Here is a 23,419-nt window from a genome sequence, read left to right on the forward strand (position 1 = left end):
TATCAACCATTATCACCACTATAATCAATTCCTACTACTAACAAACTCCGCCATCACAAATAGCAACGCTGCCAACTATCATCATACACTCTTCAATCACCATCGCCTCCTCCACTATTACTATCCGTCACTACCATCACTGTGGCCAATTTCTACTACAAACCACCTCCATCATTATAACTAGCACCGCTGCCAACTATCGCAAACACATCACTAATTACCACACATTCTTCAGCTACCACGATCAATATCGTCAATTATTTATATCAACCAATTATTGCCACCATTATGATAGTCACCACTATACTAACTACCTCTACCATTACAACTATCACCATCATTATTACTAGTCACTAACAACAACTATTACCATCACCACCACCACTACAAACTATCTCCATCATCACTAGCAAGTATAAGTGTTTCTCTTTAAAATTAAATAATGATTTTATTTTATTAATTCTTTTTAATATTTAATCAATTTTTATTTAAATTGTATACTCATTATATATATATAAATAGATTATGTATATTCAAATGTTGAAAAACAAACAGTTTTAATCATTCAGCATTCAGATCTAGAGACAATATCTTAATCATTCAAATGTGCATTAAGATTCAGACATTTAAATCTTAATGAAAATAAATCAGTCCTTAGTTATATACGTACATTTTTCCCTTCACAATCCACGTTAAATCTAAAAACTTAAGCTTACTAAGTAGGCGTTTGGACATGCGATATAAAATCATGAGATGAAATCAGCGTTTGAACATACGATTTCACACTGATTTCATCTCATGATTTCATATCATGTGATGAAATTCCAAATTCTTAAAAAATCATGATTTGGGAATTTTCAAATACAAAAATTGACGCACAATTTTATATTTTATAAAAACTACCCTACATTTATATCTACTTATCATTTGTTTCATATGTAAAAAAAATATTAATTCCTATTTTACCATTTAATTCACCAAATTTATTATTTTTTATCAAATTTATTTACCAATCAAATTTTTTACTACTTCATTCAAATCAATGTTTAATAAAAAATAATTTGATGTATTCTTTATTTGTTAGGATTGTGTTGGTGCGATTGATGAAACATATATAGAAGGGAAGGTTCCTAAAGTACTGCAACAAGAATATCGTAATCGCAAAGCAAGAACATCACAAAATGTCTTATGTGCTTGTGATTTTGATATGCGATTTACCTTCATTGCTGCTGGTTGAGAAGGTATTGCACGTGATAGTAAAGTGTTTGAGAATGCACTTGTTGAGCCAACGTCACAATTTCCATTTCCATCACATGGTAACTTTAAATTACATCCTTACTAATTTCAATCATTTAGAAAACTCATCACTTAGAATAAGTATTATTTGTTTACACAATGCTATCTTATTTGTTGGTAGATAAATATTATGTTGTTCATGCTGATTTTTGAAACACGAAAGAATTTTTAGCTCCATACGAAGGAGTACGCCATCATTTGCAAGATTACCGAGGAAGTGACAGAGAGCCTTAGAACGCCAATGAATTGTTTAACTATAGGCATTAATCTCCGCGCAATGTGATTGAGCAAACTTTTGAAGCTTGGAAAAATAGATTCAGAATACTGATACAAGGCATGAACCATTATGATATTGACACACAAGTGACAATTGTCATAGCTTGTGCAGTGTTACATAATTTCTTGCGATAATTTCAAAGGAGTGATGAAATATTTACGGCCCATAAACATGAAGATGTAGTTACTGATGATATTGACCAACAAATGGCTCAAAGTAGCAATGTTGGTTCGTCTTCTCAATCATATGATCGAAAAATATAAGTTCAACATGAGGAGATTGTTTGTACTATGTGGGAGGATTATAGTAAAGACTAGTACACTACAACTTATGTTTAATTCTATTTATTGTTGAATTAATTAAGATTTGATCAATAAAAGCTGTATTTTTTTAAGAATAGTTTTCTGATAGCATATTATGCGATTTTATAAATTTTTGTTTATTTGGTAAGATTGAATAAAGAATTGAGACAATTTTAATAGTTATATATAACTTATGGATTTTTTATGTTAATGAGAAAATATACAACATAAAAAATTCAAATTACATGTCCAAACAAAATTTCAACTTCATCTCATAATTTCATGTCATGATTTCATATCGCATGGCCAAACAGATCTATTAATGGAGTACTTGAAATACCACAAATATAAGAGATTATTTTTGCTATTTTCTCATCATTCAAACATCAATTCCTCACTTTCATAAAATTATGTTTGCAAAAATTAAAAATTGTCTAGAATTGAATTTTACTAACAATTACAAAATACTTAAATGTTTCACTTCAAGATAATAACACTATTAAATAAATTCACAATTACAAATAATTTCTTGATTTATGACTTATCTATACCATCTTCAGCTCTCCTTCACCTGTAACTCCAACAACCAGCTATGGCAGTTCCTACACTAATCTCTATCCCAAAACTGCCCCTTTTCCCCCAAACAAACCGAACCCAATTTCTCCTCTCTGCAAAGAGAAGATCCCAATTTTCATCACCCATTGAAAGCTGCTCATCTCAGAACTTGAAAAATGCAGCTACAATTTTGGGGGTCACTGGAATTGCTTTGACCACATTAATGGTGGGAACTGAAACAGCGTCTGCTTCAGAAATAGCTATAATGGGTTCTTCTTTCCAATTCAATGAACCCTCTAATGCTCTCTCTTTACCCACTTGGGCTATTCATGTTTCCAGCGTTGTTGAATGGTATTTACTCTGCAATACACCATTGTTTCTACTTCCTTTTTCAATTTATTTAGCACGAGTAGTAGAAAGATTGCAACTTTTGGGTGTTTGGTATGAAGGAAAACGTTTACACAGAAAAACTTATCTAGAATACAAATTGGTTTTATTACTTATATAAGCAGAAAATATTAGATAAATATTTTTTTTATACATAATTTAGAAAGGTTTGGAGCAGGAGAATTAAGGAGGAACGCTAGTAAGTAGCCGGATGTTGTTGAACCTTTTGTGGGAGAGGTAGGAGGATAACCTCCTTTTCTCCTTGTTAGTAGCATTATTTAGTAGTTGCGTAGTGTCTTATTTTTCAAAGTGTATTACTATTCGTTGCTTCATTTGTTTTGTATCTTGCTATTTTTGTTGTTATATTTTTCTTGCAATCCTGCTTCAAAAACTTTTCTTTGAGCGCCGGCTATCAGAAACAACCTCTCTAGGCCTCCACAAGCCCCACTTGTGAGGTTGCACTGGGTTTGTTGTTGTCGTTTATATAATCTAGGAAAACAACCAAACACTATGGGGGTGGGGTAAGTGGTGTGGGGTGGTGAGTTGATAGCTATGGAGAGGGGGCTGAGGGGTGGGGTGAGGGGTGTTTGGAGGTCGGAGGGTGGGGAGGAGACAATTAGTGTGGAATGCTAAACTTATTTTCTTAGAGAAAATATTTTCCTAAAATTTTGACCAATCATACATGGAAAAATTGAAAAATGTTTTCTCTTCCCTACCAGGTACACCCTTAGAATGGATAGAAAAGAAAAAGAGTGCCAAATAAATTATGACCAGAGGGTATGATTTTTTTCTTAATGAAATGACTCACTAATCCTTTGTTTATAAGGGTTACTGCAATGGCTCTGGTTTGGCAATATGGTGAGAAATCTGGAAATGCTTCTTGGAAGGGACTCTCTTGGGGCATGGTGAGTAATGTTATTTTTTAGAGTTTTTCTAATTTGGTGCACACTGATTCATTAACATGCATAAAGTCTTAATTTTTGGTTAAACTTTGTGCTTTATGCTCTGAAATGTTGCGAATTTACAATTAATAGGCCAATGAGGGCACCTCAAAAGTTAGACCAAAGTGTTGTAACCAATAGAGTCATAGGTTCAACTCTCACCAGCAAAATTTCTGGCTTTTCTCCAATTTATGTTGCTTATTTCTCCCCCTAGATGTGGTTACTGTAAAAAAATACTATTTGTGAGTTATTGTTATAATTGTCAATGGCATACATGTATGCGTTGATCTTCATGTGTTTGTCTCAATATACACAGAACTATAATTTGTAAAGACATATAACAGATGGTGGGTAACAGATCATGTTTGTTATATTGGATCATCTTTATCCGGAGTGTAGAATGAAATGGCAGGTTAGATATGAGGCCTTGTGTACTTTCCTGTGATAACGATTGGATGAGTTGAAAACAAGTATCAAGTACATGCATTGCATGAGATGTAATTCCAGTAAAAGTTAGCCTCCAAGCTTGTTCTTCCTCTTATGTCTCTGATGGAAATGGCTGTTCAGGTTGACTCAGTTAGCCGTTAAAACTTCAACCCTTCCCTTATCATTTGTTTTTGAGATGGAACCGGAAAACCTAGAGGCACAACATATTCAAGAACTTTCAACAATAACTGAGCTTTCATATTGTAATTCAAATACCTTTAGATATGTCTTGGGAAGTGGTAGGGAGAAGTTTAGTTGATTATGATATTACCCATGGAGCATCCGTAATTCTTCCACAATCCTCTGTGGATACTTGGCGCTTCTTCTTGATGTTTGACCTCTTTCTCTTAATTGGCCTCCTCCAGTTTGTTCTTTCTGTAACAGGTGGAACACTGTTCAGTCATTTTTTTTATTTCGTTAGCAAGCAACACTAGGATAGTAAAAAGGAACCTGTTTCAATCTATAATATGCATCAGCAAATCTGAACATTGTGAAAACAATAATATGAACCGGAGGAGGTATATGTATGGGAAAGGGAACTTTTACCAGCTGCATATATATGCATTCGTCCCTTCCATCTCTCAAGTCTTATAATTTAATCTGAATGCCTTGTCCATTAGCCGTTTCTATGTTAGGCTGTTGTTGACACCAAAAGCACTTCACTCTAAAATCCCACAATCAATAAAATGATACATATCTATCTCAGCATTATGCAGATGTTGTTTCCTAAAAGTCAAGTGGAGACGTATATCAGTACAATGTAGTTGTTGGGTCTAAAGAAAGTCTGTGGGAGCAGAGATATGTTGGTTAAGAGAGGTAGGTCTTTGAGGAAAATGGGAAGGATTTGGGGTTCATTGAGTTGAAGAAAGAGTCATAGGAAGGGGTGGCTTTTGAGATGCTCACTCTTTTTGCTCCATACTTACTGAAACTTCTTGTGGTCCGGCCCTTCACCGGACCCTGTGCATAGCGGGAGCTTAGTGCACCGGGCTGCCATTTTTTACTTACTGAAACTTCTTGTATGTTTGTCAAAACACCATAACTGTTACTATTGCCCTATAGATTTTAACATAATTAAAGGGGCTAGGCAAGGCCATTGATGCACTGTTTGACCAACTAATTGAGCTTGTGGAAATAAAAGCTCTTCTATAGTGAAGTTGTTGCAATGAGAAGGTTTATCACATATTTTCTGTCTTTTGATGATCAATATATTTGTCTCAGCATGACTAGTATGTTTTGAACTGAGAAATCAGGTTATATTAAATGTTTGCATCTCAACTACTTGGTAGACTCTCAAACTGGATTGGGCTGCCAGATTCCCGTCCTAAATTAAAGGTTAAATGTGCTCGATCATACTTATGTTACCTTATCAAAAAAAAAAAAAGAATGTGCTCGATCATTCTCTGGCAAAAACAGGAAATTAAGCTTCTCTTTCTGCTTCTAAGTTAGAGGCTAAATGTGCTTGCTAGGTCATGCTCTAGTGAAAGAAGGAAAGTAAGCTTCTCTTTCCACAAACTTCTATCCTTTTCATTAAGAACTACTTTCTCAAACTTGCTTAACCATACCGTTTAACATGACATTTGTCAAGTAGGAACAACTTTTGAGGAATCAAAGTTAGCCTTTTCATTCTTTCTTTTTATGATTTCTTGGAACCGTCATCTTAATCGATGTTGAAAGCAACTGGGATAATAGGTTATGAACATATACAGAGTACATTGGAAGTTAAAGATATTTCTAAGCATGGGAGGTGGTTACATGGAACCCCAGACTGTGTCTTGATGCATGTCAGTTTCTTTAGAAAAATTTAGAGTTTTCTTTAAAGTAATTAGGCAACCAATGCAGCACAGACCAATTGTTAAAAAATGAAGTCCTCGTAGTTGTTTAGTGAGGTAGTCTCGCAGTCAATCATGTTATATGTCATGAAAAGGTGTCAATTATATGAAAACTCTTGAAACTTACATTCCCATGTATCTAATAAAAAATTGAATAAAAGAATAGAAACATACCTATAAAGCAGTTTAATGCACAAAGGATGGATGACTTATTTTAACTTCCAAAGTACACTGTGTGATGGGAATTGATAATTACTGATGATCCTCCCAGTGCTTCCAACAGCTCCGTGTTTGTACTCTAAATTTTAAAGGAATCAATTGTCATAACTGATTTTTTTTTATCAGATAAAAAGTAGAAGTTTCATTAAGTTTGCATCCAGTGGATGCTGGAAACGTCAGTGAGCAAAAAGAAGCTGGGCTCCTTTACGGTGAACTTCCTTAATCGTCATAATTTACATGTGACTGCTATTGTTTAAGTAATGGGAAAGTGCTCTAAAACCAATACATCTCATATACCCTTTGTCAATTACCTAACAGTTTAATAGTTTAAGCTTTTAGAGTTTAGATGAGGTGGTCAGATGATTCAACACTTTTATCCGTTTCCTCTTTTGGGAGAAATGATTCAACACTTTTATCCGTTTCCTCATTTGGGAGAAATGAAATGAGATCTAGGCTCTGGAGGTTCCAGAGTGTTGGTTAAAAGGTAACCACATTTATTGGTACGGGTTTCTCTTCGTTTTCCCTGTGTGTTCTTCTCGAGCATATATTATCTTCCTTTTTGTACCATCTTATTGGTTCTTTAGCAGCTTGTGTGTACCACTTTTTGGTCTAGGTGCCTCTGTTAGGTGGAGCGTTTTGTGCCTGCACATGGCATTTCTTTTACAACTCCGAGTCCCTTGAGGTAAGTAACAATTCTTATATTTCCTCTAAAGTAGGAATTTCTACCATATGAGATGAATATTATGAGGTGAAAAAAAAGTAAAAACTCATATATGATCAACTACTAAAACTTTCAAGAAATTCAATGATAACCTCATAACTACTACGCCCCCCTCCCCCCCCCCCCCCCCCGGGCTTAGTCAAGTGACAAAGGTTGAGGGCCTTGTGACTTATGTCACAGGACTAAGCCTCATATTTAAGTGGAGAAGGATAGAGGGGCGGACCTATGAGCCCCGAGTTTCGAAGGATGCGGTTTCTCTGTCATAAAATAAAAAAAAAATGAAACTACTTGCCAGCTCTCCGTTTCTATTTGCTTGCTTTAGCCTTTACACATCTATGATTTTATTTTTTTTGGGGTGGGGGGGGGGGGGGGTGGGGGGTGGAGGGATATCTGTCCTCATATAGAGACATTTTTTAAGTGAACCTGAATTTAGACTATTGGTTACACACACCTGTGACAATTGATGTAATACGAAGGGTTGCGATAAACTTGAAAACTAACCACCAACTAATCTGAATAATTGTTTGGGGAAAAAAAACAGTGGAAGCAACGGCTTAATGCTTCAAAGACTTTGTTGATTTCGCCTTCCCACTTTCACACATTTGATGGAAATAGTAGAATACAATTCTTCTTTTCATAATTTAACCGACTTCAATATATTTACAAGAGCTGATCGTTAAAACCATAAGGCAATACACATGCGGTTTGTCCTTGTTTATATTCATTTTTCCCATTTGAAGGATTTCCCAATTCCCAGTACTCTTATTAGACAATTCTTATCTTGTTTTATGATTTTAAATGACATGCATTTGATGCATGAGTTTCAGGTATTAGTGGCTCTACAAGCAGCTTTGACAGTTCTTGGTAATGCCACAATGTGCATCGCTGCATTCCGTATATACAGATCACAGGAGCAATAAAGGAATTATTGATCATTGAGTTTGGTTTACTTCCTCAAATTTCATCACTCACTCAGTTTCCTTATCTACATGGTATTTCATTTGATTTCTTGCCGTCTCTTCTCATGTTTGCATTAAACAGAAACTTTATTCATTGAAAATGCTAATTGATTTTGCAGAAGAAGAAACATTATATGTCAAACACTGTAATATATCGTACATAGTTGACATAAAGTATGTAGAATGAGATGAAGTGTCCATTCCATGGTAGGAAGTAAAAAGCTTTTAGCAAGAAAACCAGTGTGGATCAAGCCTTGACTTTAGCTTTTCCAGTTGCATTGATGTACATATTTAAACAACTCCTTTTAGACATCTTACGATGGCAATTATTGACTTTCTAGGAACTGTTGTTGTCAAATATCATATCTGGAATCTTTAACACTCTTCTTGTTTGTGTACTGTATTATTTGTCTAATAATCTACTTGACTAGTTTCTTAATCATTGCTCTGTTGCTGATATATGGCAAACTGCTAGCTGCCTGAAGTTTGGTTGTATGAATATAACAACATAGTGATTGTCATTTGTCTTGATCCTAGATCGTATGGCATTGAAAGACTATCAATCAATTAATCACCTATACCTCAATCTCAATTTAGTAGGGTTTGGTTGTATGAATCCCTCTGTATCTATCCCATTTTGCATGGCACTTCGCATGTAAAACTGCAGAAATATAAAAGACAAACTGAAGCTAACTTTTGTGAATATTTGTCAAGATCAACTTTGGGGATGCATGTTGCCCTACCAATTTACAAATTATTTTGTTTGATGGTGATATAAGTTGGGCTTAATGGGAGAAGTTAGGATTCATATAGCGGATCCCAGCTTATTTGGGACTGAGGTGTAGTTGTTGTCGCCTACTAATTTACAAATTCATAATATATGTGTCCCTATGTTGTGGAGTCAACTGGTCTTAATTTTTTTTTAATATAGAAACCTTTTATGTAAGAGAGAATCCTAAGCACAAGTTTTGGTCAATGCATAGGGATGTGCTCTACCTTTAATAATACCTTGAGGCCCAAAGTTAATTGAGTAATTTCAAATGGTATTATGATTTCACAGTCCATTTTGTTGACCTTGTACATAACTTTTTAGAGGCCAGTGTTACCTCTATAGAGTTAAAGTTTTGCCTACTAATAGTGTAAGAAATATTTATACAGTCAGGTGCATTTATATGGTAAGCAACATGTTATAATCTGTTAAATTACACTCGGATTAGTATGGCAACTGTAACATATGTTCGATCTCACAGCCACACAGACGTATACTATTACGCTCATGAGCAAAATTTTAGCTTAACCCTACCTTTTGATATATGTAACTTAAAATCATTTTCTATAAACGGTCTTTTCCTTCTTTTTGCTCTTCATGCTTTACAGAGGAAAAGTCAGTAGATAAAGATCCATCAAGAACCAAACAATAACAAAAAACTCAGTGTAATCCCACAAGTGGGGTCTATATGTACGGAGGCTTTCCCCTACCACAACCCTCCTCCTTTATTTGGGTTTGAAACCGACAATGTGAGCGAGTTCACGCAAGTGAAATTAAAAGATCTATCAAGAACACCCTCCTCTACATTACCTAAAAAGAAAAAAGCTACCCAGTCCGAGTTTTTACTTTTATTGCAAATGTGAATATTTATCTTTGTAATTTGAATTTGATGAATTATTCTTTTTGATATCTTCCATAAAAGCGGAGTTTTGAAGTAAATGAAGGATTAATTAAATTAAATAAACCTAATGATTCCACAGAGAAACAGACAATCTCGAGCCAACAGCCCTGACTTTTGAGAAAGTGTTTTTTTTTTTTCCTTATGATTTAGTTACCTTCACGTGTAAAGAAGCTTCACACAACTTCTTCTTCTTTTTGGAAAAAGAAAAAGGTTGTTTTTGTTTAGAATTATGCAATAATACATTATCCTAAAGTACATTTATGAGGTCTAAACTAAGACTAATCTACTATTTTTACTGTTAATTACTTTACTTGTTAGAGCATTTCTTCCCCATCTTTTTATGTATACTCAAATGAGTAAATTAGCATCCAAACTAGTTATTTATGATGTCCCCGATAAAGGTCAGGTTAGGCAAACTCTTATGTTGACAAGCTATAAAGATGAGGTGTATATGATACTTTAAGCGAATTCGAATAAAAGAAGAAAATTAAAGAGTTTTATATAAGGTACAATATAAATTCATATGATGTGCTTATTTTTGGTCCGAAAGACAATTGGTGCGGGGTAGATTTAAAGTGGACAGTACCATGAACTTGAGTCGTAACAATATCATTTAAATTGTTTTTAATTTGTATGTAAATCTAAAATTATTTTAATTTTTCCTTTTAGTACAAGATCGAACGTTTCTCATCTCGTAGCACTTACACCTACCAACACTTCATTTTTATTTTTTTGGGGTTACTTTTCCTCATCTTTATTACTTACGAGCTCATTCCCAAAAACATTTGAGATGTAAAAGTTTGTCCTAATTCTTCTTTTTTTAGCATCTAAAGGACCAAACACACATGCTAGTATAAAGTTTGTCAGATTTAGTGTCATCAAACTAGATTTTATTTTAGAAGTTTCACATGATATTCATCTGCTGCTTTATGGACTTGATGTACTAAAAAGAACAGTTGCTTTTTCCATGGAAACAGTCCTAGAAAGTACATTCAAATCAAGAAGAACAAGCAATTAAGAATCAGACAGAAGCATTTCTTTCATGATACCACATTGTGATTGAGCCATGAACATGAAATCTTTTACCTCCAATATATTATATTTGAATTATTTTTAAAACTATATTACAGTAAAATATGGAGTAACACTATAAACTTGATATAACATCACAATAATTAAATGATCATCGAAAAGTTAATAATTATAGTAAATTTATGAATATTCATAAGCAAGGAAAATGAAAGTGCATATTTTAATTAATTACATGTTAAATATGCTTAGTCAGATAAGACAAGGATTAAAATCAAAATTTACCGATAAAGGACCAAATTAGCCCTTATAACAATGTAAAATGAAAGTAATTTATGAAGAACAAGTAGCAGATATTGTAGCTTGAATAAGACATGTACACATACAAAATTAAATACATTATTTTTCATCCACACTTTTCTCTCATAATTAAAAAAAAAAAAAGTTATTTTGTCAATTTAGGAGTGGGTGGATGGGGGGTCTCTTTGGTAGAGACTCTATCAAACTTAGAAAATTTCTTTTGAAATTCAGACATCAAAACAATATTTTCTTGATGGAGGAGACTTGCTTTCTTTCTCAATTTCTCATTTTCCTCTAAAATACTCATATTTTCCATGTAAAGCTTCAAGTTTCTCATTTCCATATCCACCTTAGTTTCTTTTCCCTCACTTCTTTTCCTCCTGCAGAAATAAAAAAATATAATCCAATTAAACTAAGATGAAACAAAATGAAAATACTTTAAAGATGTTGAGACATATAGTATAATTATATTAAATAAATTTAAAATATGCTCTTTCGAGTTGTGCAAGTTTTTAGATGAGTTAGTCAATTATACATACTTTAACATGGTATCTAAACAAAAAAGATATTTCATATTCAAATCTCAAGGTGATGACCAAAAGAATTAGGTTCAAAAGAGGCTTGAGATATAATATAATTAACTACTAATACTAATTAAGAAAACGTGCACTTTGTTTTATAATTTAAGCTATAAAATATAGTGAAGAACAAAAGAGCATGAATATTATTTTGGTATTTACCTTGCAAGCCTATGAAGTTGAACTCGAGAGATCTTTGGTCTTTGTTTTTTCTGCATAGAAAAATAAAGAGGACGTGATGAATTACTCCATTCTGTAGAACTTATACACATTTTGTTCACTTTGAAGTTTTTCTTTTTTCTTGTGAAGAAGAAGAGAGGAATACTGGTGAAATTTGTTTATGAAGATTTTGAGTGGACGTAATATGAAGGGTGGTGAGATCCTATAAATAGGTGGAATTGTTGTTTTCAATATGTGTGATAATAAGCATTATTTCCCATCTGGTGTCATGCCTTTTTTTTTATATATATATTTCATCATCCCAATTTATACTATCTAATTTGAATGAACATAAAAAAAATTATATTTATAATTAAAATAAGTCATTAATATTTGTGTGACGATAAATCATTTTATTAAAAATAAAATAAGATATTTAAAAGTTAAATCACTAGTAAATATAATAATATATCTTTTTTTTTCAAAACTATCTTAAAAAAACAAATCGTATAAACTTGAGACAAATCAAACAACTAATTATGAGAAAGAAAAAAGAGGGAGGGGGGTTATAATTTTTCAAGTATAGTAATGATGACTAGAGTACTCATGATTACAAATAGCAGCAAACCCATCTATTTCCATGAAGAAAAAGCCTTAGAAGAGGAATATGTTTCTCTGCCTTATTAATAACTTGAAAGGCGGATTAGTGATCAATAAAGTAATATTAAATAATTTTAATTTTAAATTTAAATTTCAGCGAAAATGAAAATGTTAAAGTTCAAATTTCAGCAGGGCATTAAACCAAGGTTTTGATATATAAAACTACTTATTATAAAATTAATTAATGTTCGTACAAATTGATCTGATAGTGATGTATTTATGAAGAGGTCATATTTGTACCTATGGACAAAATATATCTCTTCAAAGAAATTTCAGTATTTGTCATTTTTCAGGTTACTTGAGAAGTTACCTAAATATACCAATGTTCACCTTCTATTCCTATTACTTAATTATTCACTATTCACTATTCACCTACATATCCATGCTTATGAATGCACATTAGTTTTGGTCCAACCTAATAGGAAGATGCCATATAGTATACTATTCAGATAGTATAAGGTCTATTTAAAGAAAAAATATTCCTTAACTACTTAAAAAAAAATTATTCTCACCGTTTGAACTCGAGATCTTTAGTTAAAGAGTAAATAAATTAGCTCATTTGATATATCTTTTGCTTATGTTAATGAACATTTAGATATAAGGCAGCGGGAGATTGATGATGATGTCACACATTGTATTGGGACAGGGCGGATGAAATAAAGGCTCGCTTTCGGTGTGCTATGTGACAAAAAGGTGCCACCACAACTTAAGGGCAAGTTCTACAAAGTGGTGGTTAGACCTGCTATGTTATATGGGGCGGAGTGTTGGCTAGTTAAGGTCTCTCACGTTCAAAAGATGAAAGTAGCCGAGATGAGAATGTTGAGATGAATGTGTGGGCATACCAGGAGCGACATGATTAGAAATGAGGCTATTCGAGACAAGGTAGGAGTGGCCTCGGTGGAAGACATGATGCGGGAAATGCGACTGAGATGGTTTGGGCATGTGAAGAGAAGAGACACAGATGCCCCAGTGCGGAGGTGTGAGAGGTTGGCCATGGATAGTTTCAAGAGAGGTAGGGGTAGGCCGAAGAAATATTGGGGAGAGGTGATTAGACAGGACATGACGCAGTTACAGCTTACCGAGGACATGACCTTAGATAGGAGGGTGTGGAGGTCCCATATTAGGGTAGAAGGCTAGTACATAGTCTCGTTATTCTTCTGTATTAGTAGGCGCATTAGTGCACTATAATTTTTTGTGCTCTGACTTCTGTTATTATTGTAATCATTTAAAATTTATTAAATATAAATTTATAGAATGATTCAATTTATATTAAATTCAAGATATATTAGTCCAAATAAATATTTTGGATTAATAAAATTGGGTCAATTATTTAAGTCCAATAAATGTGGATTTAATTAAAAATTCAAATCCATTGATTTGGACTATAAAGATGACCCCACTTTGTTAAGCCCGATATAATCTCATCCTAGAGGCCCATTTTCATGCCACGTGTCAAAGTTATGTGGCAATTCAAGTCAAATTAAATAAGCCACTAGAATTATGCCATGTGCCAAAGTTATGTGGCGATCCAAGTCAAACTAAATAAGCCACTAGAATTATGTCATGCGCCAAAGTTAGGCGGCACTCCAAGTCAAATTAAATAAGCCACTAAAATCATGCCACATGTCAAAGTTATGTGGCAAACTAAGTCAAATTAAATGAGCCACTAGAATAATGTCACGCGTATATGTGACATGTTCTGACCAATCAAATTAAAGATCTTCACCAAAGAAATCTGATCGGTCAATTCAAACCAACCAATCAAATCGCACCCTCATACCACGCCCTACAACTATAAATAGGGGTTCTCATTATTCTCAGAAGGTTTTTTTTCAAGAACAAGAAGCAAGAAGAGAGCTCGTGGATCAAAGACCGCAAATTCTCTACAAAGCTACAAAGTTCAAGTAATCAAATTCAAGTTCAAGTTCAAGATCAAGATCGAAGAAAAAATAACAAGAAGTTTAAGATCAAGTTACTTGTTCACATTTATTATTCGTCATAACAATACAAGTGTTCGTGACGAATAATTCAAACCCAAATTTGAAGACGAAGATTCAAGATCAAACTATTAAAGCCCTTGACTCTAAATCAAATTCAAGTTCAACATATTACATATTATTTAAAGAATCAGAGGATTATTATTTGAAGAATCAGAGGATTGTTTACAATTATCTTTCTATTACTTTTTGTACTTTGATTACTCGATTTTATCTGTGTCGCTTTCATTATTTGCGTTATTCGTTATTTGTTTTCACATAACGCTTTGAATTTTTTAGCCTTATCTGACCTCTTTTTATGCTTCTTTTGAGCTGAGGGTCTCTCGGAACCAGCCGTCCTACCTTGGTAGGAGTAAGATTTGTGTACACTTTACCCTCCCCAGATCCCACGTTATAGAATTTCACTGAGTTGTTGTTATTGTTGTTGTTGTTGATATAAGAATTTGCAGTGAAGGGATCTTGTCCATCTCACTCAATATATCTTTTGTTTAGGGATTCGAACTAGGATATCACCTTTTGTGTCATTGCCAAGTCATGAAGTAAATTACTCTGATGCTAAGGGTGTGTTTGATACAGAAAGAAAATATATATTTTTTTAAATTTTTCATGTTTTATTGGATAGAAATTTTGAAAAATATTTTTTCTTTAAAAAAGTTAGTCACTTCAAAATAAGAAAAAAGAACTTCCTTAATAAAATTAGGAAAAGAAAGTTTTATAAGTGATATTGTATGTTTATTATCCTTTCCACCCACCCAACTACCCCTTGATCATTCCACCCCCGAGGCCCCACTCCTCACCCCCTTTCATTTCTATAGTATTTTTACTAATATATATAAATATTCTTGCGATAATATTATTTTTGCTTACTTATCAAATATTAGAAAATAAGTAAGAAACCAACTTGTTTTTCAAGATAATATTTTCTAGAAAAATATGAAAAATATTCTTCATACCAAAGTGTATAAAAGTTGCAACTCTGCTATGGTAATTTATTTTTTTAATTTAAAAGTCAATTGACTATTGAAAATAATATTTCTATCCTATAAAAATAAAAATAAGATATACATATGTTTTATTCATTTTTAACATATTTTATTTATAAGATTATAGTAAATATATTATTGTTATTGTTGTTTCAAGTGTATAAGAGCACTGAGAGAGCATTTTCCATACAATAAAGATTAGCAACATAGCTGTTGATAATTTTGTCTCTTGTTGACAACATTTATATATGTCAGCATGTGGATAATTAATAAGATGTATAGTTCTTTAATATTTCACCTGTATGTCACCTACTGTTTAGTACTTACAGTAATTGGGTAGGAAATAGTCCATGTTCTGAAACCGTTTTGTAACTAAATAAAGTGCGAATTATTTAAAATTTATAAATTTATAAATTTTTCAACTTACTCAAAATTCATTTTAGTTATTACAATCGTAATTAAATAATTGTTTTAATAAATTTATAATATAAATACAAAATTCAAATAAAAATTCTCGAATTTATCTGAATTCGTATTTAATATTGTGTTCGAGCTTATTCATGTGACCATGAATTGAATAGCTTTGCTCAAATTCTGTATAATTATTAAAATATCAATAAATTATTTAATTATAAATTTAATTATTATATAATATATTAATTTTAAAATATTATAAAAATTCATAAATTTCAAATACTCTAACCACTTCTATGGCTTTCAATTATTATGATGATGAAGTTATCGACTATTGGTGCAGTACTCAATTGATTATGAACGTTTAGCATGTGAAGGTAAGTAATATAGAAATGAAAAAGAGGGCCAGTTGGTATTTAATATTATACTCTTCTGTCTATTTTACTCTTCCATGCAATTGAGTACCCCTTTTTGGAATTATTCCAAATAATATCTTGTGCAGGAAAAAAAAACAGACAAAAAATAATTATAGTAGTAATAATAACTAATTACTACTAGCATCGATTGATCTAGGGTGTAGCGAGGATTCATCGGAATTTTTTCGACAATAAATTATAATGTAGGTCAGATATTTTAATTTTTTTTATGATATATTGAATTCTCTATATATAAAATTAGAGATTGATTCATTTATTAAAAATTATGAAACTGTCATTGACTGCGCTAGTATACTACCATTATTATTATTACTTACACGTAGCTATAGTCAGATGGTGGGGTATTTTGCTTTGCTGGATTCTTAACTATTTGAGACCTTTCCTTATTACCACAGCACTTTAATTACGTACGTTGAATAATTCGAGTACAATGATCAATGATCGTATATATATTGAATCAATAAACGTAATATTCCTTCAACTTTGAAATTAATCATCTTTTAACTATATTTCAAACCTAGATTATATTCTTAAAATATTATTCTTATCAGAAAATATTCTTTAAGTATGTAAAAATTAACAACTTTTATTCTTCTGCTAAAATTTATCATGAAACTAACAGACCCCACAAAAATTAAGTCACTCTTTCGAATTTATTATTCTGAGATACACCAAAAATATTATCTTGAACTTTTGTCGGCAATTAAGTTTAGCCTTATGTAAAATCTTTTAAATTAACAATTTTTTTCATTTATTTTTCTTGTTATTTAATATTAAAAAACTTGTTAGTTGAAATATGTTTTTTTCTCAATTGAATCTCTGTTAAAAGCAGTGTTTTGGAGACTTCCACTTCTAATAATGGATAATGAAACTTGGATGCGAGACATAATCAGAATTTTGATCGCCTCAATATTAGATTACCCCAAAAGATTATTGATCTAACTACAATTTGTCTTTGAAAAAGGTGAAAATAATTGAGCTCCGACTTCTTTCCGTCGGTAAATGAGAAGAAGATCAAATTGTGTATCCTCACACCTTTCTAATATTTTTTGTTTCAGCAAGCATCGGTGTCCAAGATTTTTAATATTTTTTTCTTCAAGAGCTTTTTACAGCAGGTAATGAAATTATGCAGGAAAATTTTTGTCGATAGTCATGTGAACTGCACATGTTTTTTTTAGGATCCCTTAGTTTTTTGACAATAAAGAACAGAAGGATGAAAATTGTTAACTTTCAAATACTTAAAGGATGTTTTGTGTCAAAAAAAGATATTTTAAGGATGTAATTTAAATTTGAGATATAATTTATAGATGCTTTTGGCCAAAAACTCATATCTTATATATACTACACAATTTTTCAGTTGACTGTATTTAAATTTATTTATATTCTCGGATCAATCTATTTTGCGATCGAACTCTTGCTCCTACAAAGTACTGTAAGAGAGATTTGGATTAAATTATTATTTTTTTGTCAATATGATATATATTCGATACATTGTTTCGTATTGACGTTCTGTTATCTGGTAGCGATACATTCTTACTTGCAGGTCTTGATAGACAGGTACACAAGTATCCTCAGTAGTATAGTCGAGTTGTCAAATTCTGAGGTTTGTTGGTGGGTAGGTCGAAGCCCTGTCCCAGACATGTATATTACTCTTAAAGGCTTGCGGACTTTGGATTATATAGAGGTGTATTGCCGATTATTTTGACCTTGTTGTTTTGCCCTTTTAGCACAACGATCAGTCGGCCTTGATCGTATAAAAATATATGTGTTCAGTTTATATGTTTCTAGATATCGTGGTTGCTGATGGCCCGCATAGCGAATTTTTCCGCAAATACTTTCGTCCAATCTTTGTACGTAATGCCAAAAATAAGGACTAATTATATTGGAATCAGTCATTATGGGCAGCTTAGTTGATTAATAATAATTAAACACGTGTGCATGCATTTAGTTAATAATTAACCATAGAATCTTAAGTCACAAAGTAGGATTAACTGAATGTCAATTTCAACACTAGGGGCCTCTATGTTAGCTCCCTTTAACCTTTATTAGATAACTTTAATTTATTGTAGGGGTATTTCAATGGAAACCATTATAAAATCTATTGCTAATTTGAAACTTTTGCTTTTATCTTGGACCCTTGGAGGTGAAGAAGGTGGCATTTATTCAACACTTAAAGAAAACATTTTTCCAACTTGTCTTCATCATAATTCATTATAATATGTTTGAACACAAATATCAAAGAGTCAAATTCAATCTTGAGCACCTTTTTTTTTGTTTGAAACCCCATCTTATTAGGTATCTACCAATATTTTCTCATCTATATTTGATGGCAATGTTTTATGATTTCAAATTGTGCAAAAAAAATAATTAAAAAATTACAACAATTTGTACTATTAAGTTTATAGAGAGATGAAATAGACTTGAGACATATGAGACATTGTAGTTAACAGGTCTATATGTACATGATGGTGTACTCAAAACAATGACATGCACTAAAAAATTTAAATTTTTTTTGGTAGTTTATAATTTGCCTAAATTCATGGAATGAAAAAATATCTTACTTCCCCTTTTTTAGTATGGGCCACAAAGAAATGGATAAGTTGGCTCAATTTTTATTTTTTTTACTTTGTAGTACTTGAATCTCATAATTTATCTTAAATCTTCCTATAGTCTACATTAAAGTATGAATTAATACTGTCTTTATATGAAGAACTAAAACGATCATATTATATTTAATGTGTTCTCATGAAAAAGAGGTATATATTCAGACTATTATAGAGTTTAAAAATGATTATAATAATTAAATCGAATCGAATTAATTTGAAGAATCGAACGCCCATCTTTTCACTGAAAAAAGTATTGAGACAAAGTGCATATGTAAGCAAATAATGCTATTTTGAATTGTAGCACAGAGCCACTCAAACCTTCACTTATTCTTTCTTTTACTACTACAACTACACCACTATACGGCTATGTATATTATGAGAGCTAATTGGACTATAGTATATATATTTTTGTCTATAGATCAATTGAGATCTCTCTATATGTGTATATATATGTTGTACTAGTCAACTAAGAAATTAACCTCCCTACTTTTTCCATATTGTTCTTCTCCATTCTCAAGTACTGTCTGTCCAAGTTGATCAATTTTGTACACCAATTATATGATGGCCTTACCTTCACATGCATCCACAATCATGTTACACCATACATTTATATTGTAGGGTTATTTCTAGGTCCATTTCAATGCCACACTCCTGGCCTCCCTTTCCTACCAATAGGAGTAGTGTAAAATTTTCACGGAATATCTTATTTGAACATTGCTATTTATATATATTTATATTTTTTAAAATTCAGCTTATTCTGTCCACTTTAGAATAATTTTTGATATGCAGTGTATGAAGTTAATGTGGCTAAAGTTCAATATATACATGTGTCTAAAGTTCAAACAAAATGACTAAATTTCAGTCATATTGGGTATGAAAGTCAATCATATGTAGCTTTAAAATGATTAAATTTGAGTTATATTGTGCATGAAAGTCAATCATATGTAATTTCAGACACCGAAGATCTAAAGTTATTTCGAAGTGAATAAATTTGTATTTTACGCACTGCGAGTATGGCATAATCAAATGATGGATCCAAAATTGGGAATCTAGGCTGAATTTGGACGGATTAAAGTGGATTGAATCAATTAATGGGTTATCGCCTGAAGTTGACAAAATTAACTTGGGCTAAAATGAGTTGGATCAAGAAGAGCTAAATAATGGATCATAACTCAATCCTTCCTAATCACACCAATTGTTGATTTCTTTGTTTGTTGATCGTATAATGTACTTAAGTACCAAATAAAACTAATAATAAACTTTTTTTTATTAGATTTCCATGAATTAATATGTATTACATATTTAGTTCAAATCAATCCAATTTTTAGATGGGTTAACATAAGTATGTTTGGTTAATAAATGAGCGATAATGAGTTATTTTGGCTGCATATTTAGGCCAAATCAACCTGATATTTTAGATGGATTGATCATTAAGCGAGTCAAAATGAATTGAGTTAATAAACGTGCGCATTATAACCCGCTCAAGTTTAAACGAATTGATTTAATTGTTCATATTTTCATGGACCAATAATAACACCATTTTAAACCGTAGCTACCTATTCCTTCAAGAAATTTACTTGTGTTTTTCAGGTTCTACTGATTTCGATGACATTTCACCTAACAATATTGTTCCCACATTCCCCTTGCATATAAAGCTACTTCTAATTTGTATCAAAAATGCTGGGTTGAATTTTCAGATCATTTAAATAATAATTATTATCTTAAAAAGTTACATTTTTTTCTGATTTAATATTTCTTGAACAAAGTTATGTGACTTTTTGATATAATAACTCTTAGTTAAGTGACTCACCATCTCAGAAATCAACTCCGAAAATGTTAACATTAAATAGGTGCAGAGCAGTCGATTGCAATCCGCACTTGGTTACTACTTCTTCATTATCAACATCATATATATAACTAGGCACTTCCCCACTAATTATATATCTTTTTCGTAATGTCAACATTGATATTCAGAATAACTATTCAATATGTAAATTATTACTATATATGTGTATACCATACAAGTAATAATGAATTTTGAATTATAGTTCAGTTGCACTATTTTCATGTACAAATATACGTGGACACCTACCGCACTTTGTGCGTCACACAATTATTCTCTTTATTTTCATTTTTATTTGAAATTGGTTCTTTTAATGTGGTGTGATTATAAGACAATCATCATATGTTACAATTGGAAATGAATACACCGTAATGGACTTGGGTCTCTTTAAAGAGAGCAAGATATTTGCATCTCAATTTGAATATAGATATATTCATTTTTTGTTTATGGCATAATACATAAACGTACCTTTTAACTTGGCATCATCTAACATTGTATGTCCTCCAACTTTGGGTATGCACAAGTGCAGGGGCGGAGCTACAGGGGTGCGAGGGGTGGCAACCGAACCCCCTTCGTCGGAAAATTGCACTATATATATACTGCGAATTTTTTTATTCATGTACAAATATTTTTTTGCATCCCCATAACAAATGGAGATTGTGGATCAGTGGATAAGGCGCTTGTAATTGAGCCCGTGGTCGCGGATTTGATTCTCGGCAATGACACATTTTTTTACTTTTTTCATCCAGTCCCTTATTTTTTAATTTTCTTGAACCCCCTTATCAAATATTCTGGTTCCGCCCCTGCACAAGTGGATATTTAAACTTTACAAAGTTGAACAAATATACACATGTGATCTACATGACGTTCTACCTTGCAATTTGTATCTTACGTGAAAATTTGCATCCTACATTTATCATGTCATGTAGAACATATGCATGTGTCTATTTATTAAATTTTATATCAGAGACAATATTGTCGGAAATGTAGTTACCAAGGACGATTTTTTCACGACTTTTAAAACTATTAACAAAATCTAATGGCTTAAAAGGGATATTTGCGTAAATCAACCCAAGTTGATGTTCTCTTGTCAACCACCTAGTTGACCCCATTTAATTGAAAGCATTAACTTAATTAATTAGCGATATATAATTAGAAAGATTAAACACATATTTTTAAAACGAAATCTGCATCCATTGAATTAAAATCTTAGATTTGCAGCTGTTTAATTAACAATATATAGACTATAGTTAATCATCTATTTGGATTCCAAAGTAAACTACCAAAAAGAAAATGTGACTTTGAAAAAAATAGGAAATTATAGAAAAACAAAATAATAGAAAACATATTTGGCATATAATTACTATACTTAAAAAATTAAATAGGGCAAGAAAATAGAATTTATATGAATTATAATTTTGGGGGGAATTTACATAAATCCCACTAATTTTGGAGCTAATTGAGTAGATACACTCTAGTTTGCGATATAACAATATATTTGTGCGTCTAGATACATTCAAATACGTTCTAGACACATTGTATCTAAGTGGATTCACATGTATCTGGTATACATAACAAATCTCACTTGTCTCCCTCGCCTCTCTCCCCATCTCGTTCATCACTCTTGCATTCAGTGGCGGGCCCACCTTATGCCGAGGGGGTTCATCCGAACCCCCTTCGATGGAAAATTATACTATTTATGCATGGTTAAAATAATTTTTTATGTATATAAAGTAGATGTCGAACCCCCTTCGACTATCTCGTGTGTCTACTTATTTAAATTTTGAACACCCTTATTTAAAATTCTGGGTCCGTCACTGTTCGCATGTATCTAGTATCTCAAATATATGTGAATCACGTTAGATATATACAAATACATATATATATATATATATATATATATATATATATATATATATATTGTGTATCTAATGTGATTCGCATGTATCTGTGGATACATACAAATCTCGCTCACCTCTCTTCCAATTTTAGTGTATTTAGTAGCAAAAACACATGCATCTAGTAGGAAACTCATAAGTAACAATAGTAAATATGATAGTGAAGTATGTGTAATTACATGGTTTTTCCTAATTTTTTTCGTGCATTTTTTTTAGTTCTCCATACAGATAATACTCTAGCGGGCCGAAGCAGTTTAGGCTGGGCCCAACGAAATGAAAAGTCCAAGAAGCATTAACACTCAACTAGCCCAATTATTTGAGTTCTGTCACTGCTAACTTTGGCTATTTTGTTAAATTTTAGTCACTGCTAACTGTAGCTATTTTGTCAAATGTTAGGCACATCAGTAAAGACTACATAGCATCTCAACTGGTAAGCTTAGATAATTACTTTGCTATGAGACATATTATATTGAATTTCTAACGTTTTTTTCTTCTATTACTATTTTGATTTGCTTCACTTAAACTGGTATCTCATGTATCTGGTATTTTAGATACATGTAAATCATGCCAAATACATATAAATATATGTATCTACTATGCATCTAATGTGATTCGCATGTATCTGGGATACATACAAATCTCGCTCACTTTTCTTCCAATTTTAGTGTATTTGGTAACAAAAATACACGCATCTAGTTGGAAACTCATAAGTAATAATAGTAAATATTGTTGGTGATTGATTTGAAAAAAAAAAGGAAAAAATTTAGTCAAAAATGTCAAGTGAAAATAGCTTTTGTTAGCTATTTAAGGAGCTTAGCTCCATTGTTTGTAGGTACACCAAAAATACAAATGTATAAAATATATGGTATAGTA

General features: G+C 32.0%; 1 protein-coding gene and 1 long non-coding RNA gene across 2 annotated transcripts; one reads left to right on the top strand and one right to left on the bottom strand.

Annotated features, from left to right (window-relative positions):
- Positions 1 to 2,388: 2,388 nt before the first annotated feature.
- Positions 2,389 to 8,411, top strand: LOC129889930 (uncharacterized). Its single transcript, XM_055965407.1, has 5 exons — positions 2,389 to 2,781; positions 3,644 to 3,722; positions 6,906 to 6,974; positions 7,841 to 8,005; positions 8,092 to 8,411. The coding sequence occupies exons 1-4, from the start codon at positions 2,468 to 2,470 to the stop codon at positions 7,931 to 7,933; spliced, it is 555 nt and encodes a 184-aa protein (XP_055821382.1). The 5' UTR covers positions 2,389 to 2,467; the 3' UTR covers positions 7,934 to 8,005; positions 8,092 to 8,411.
- Positions 8,412 to 10,951: 2,540 nt separating this feature from the next.
- On the bottom strand, positions 10,952 to 12,014 carry LOC129888553 (uncharacterized). The gene is made up of 2 exons (XR_008766680.1): positions 11,712 to 12,014; positions 10,952 to 11,351 (listed from the first exon to the last, which is right to left on the bottom strand). It is a non-coding gene; the product is annotated as an uncharacterized LOC129888553 (long non-coding RNA).
- Between the last annotated feature and the right edge of the window lie 11,405 nt (positions 12,015 to 23,419).

Source organism: Solanum dulcamara, chromosome 5 (assembly GCF_947179165.1).
Source record: "Solanum dulcamara chromosome 5, daSolDulc1.2, whole genome shotgun sequence".
NCBI classification, from domain to species: domain Eukaryota; kingdom Viridiplantae; phylum Streptophyta; class Magnoliopsida; order Solanales; family Solanaceae; genus Solanum; species Solanum dulcamara.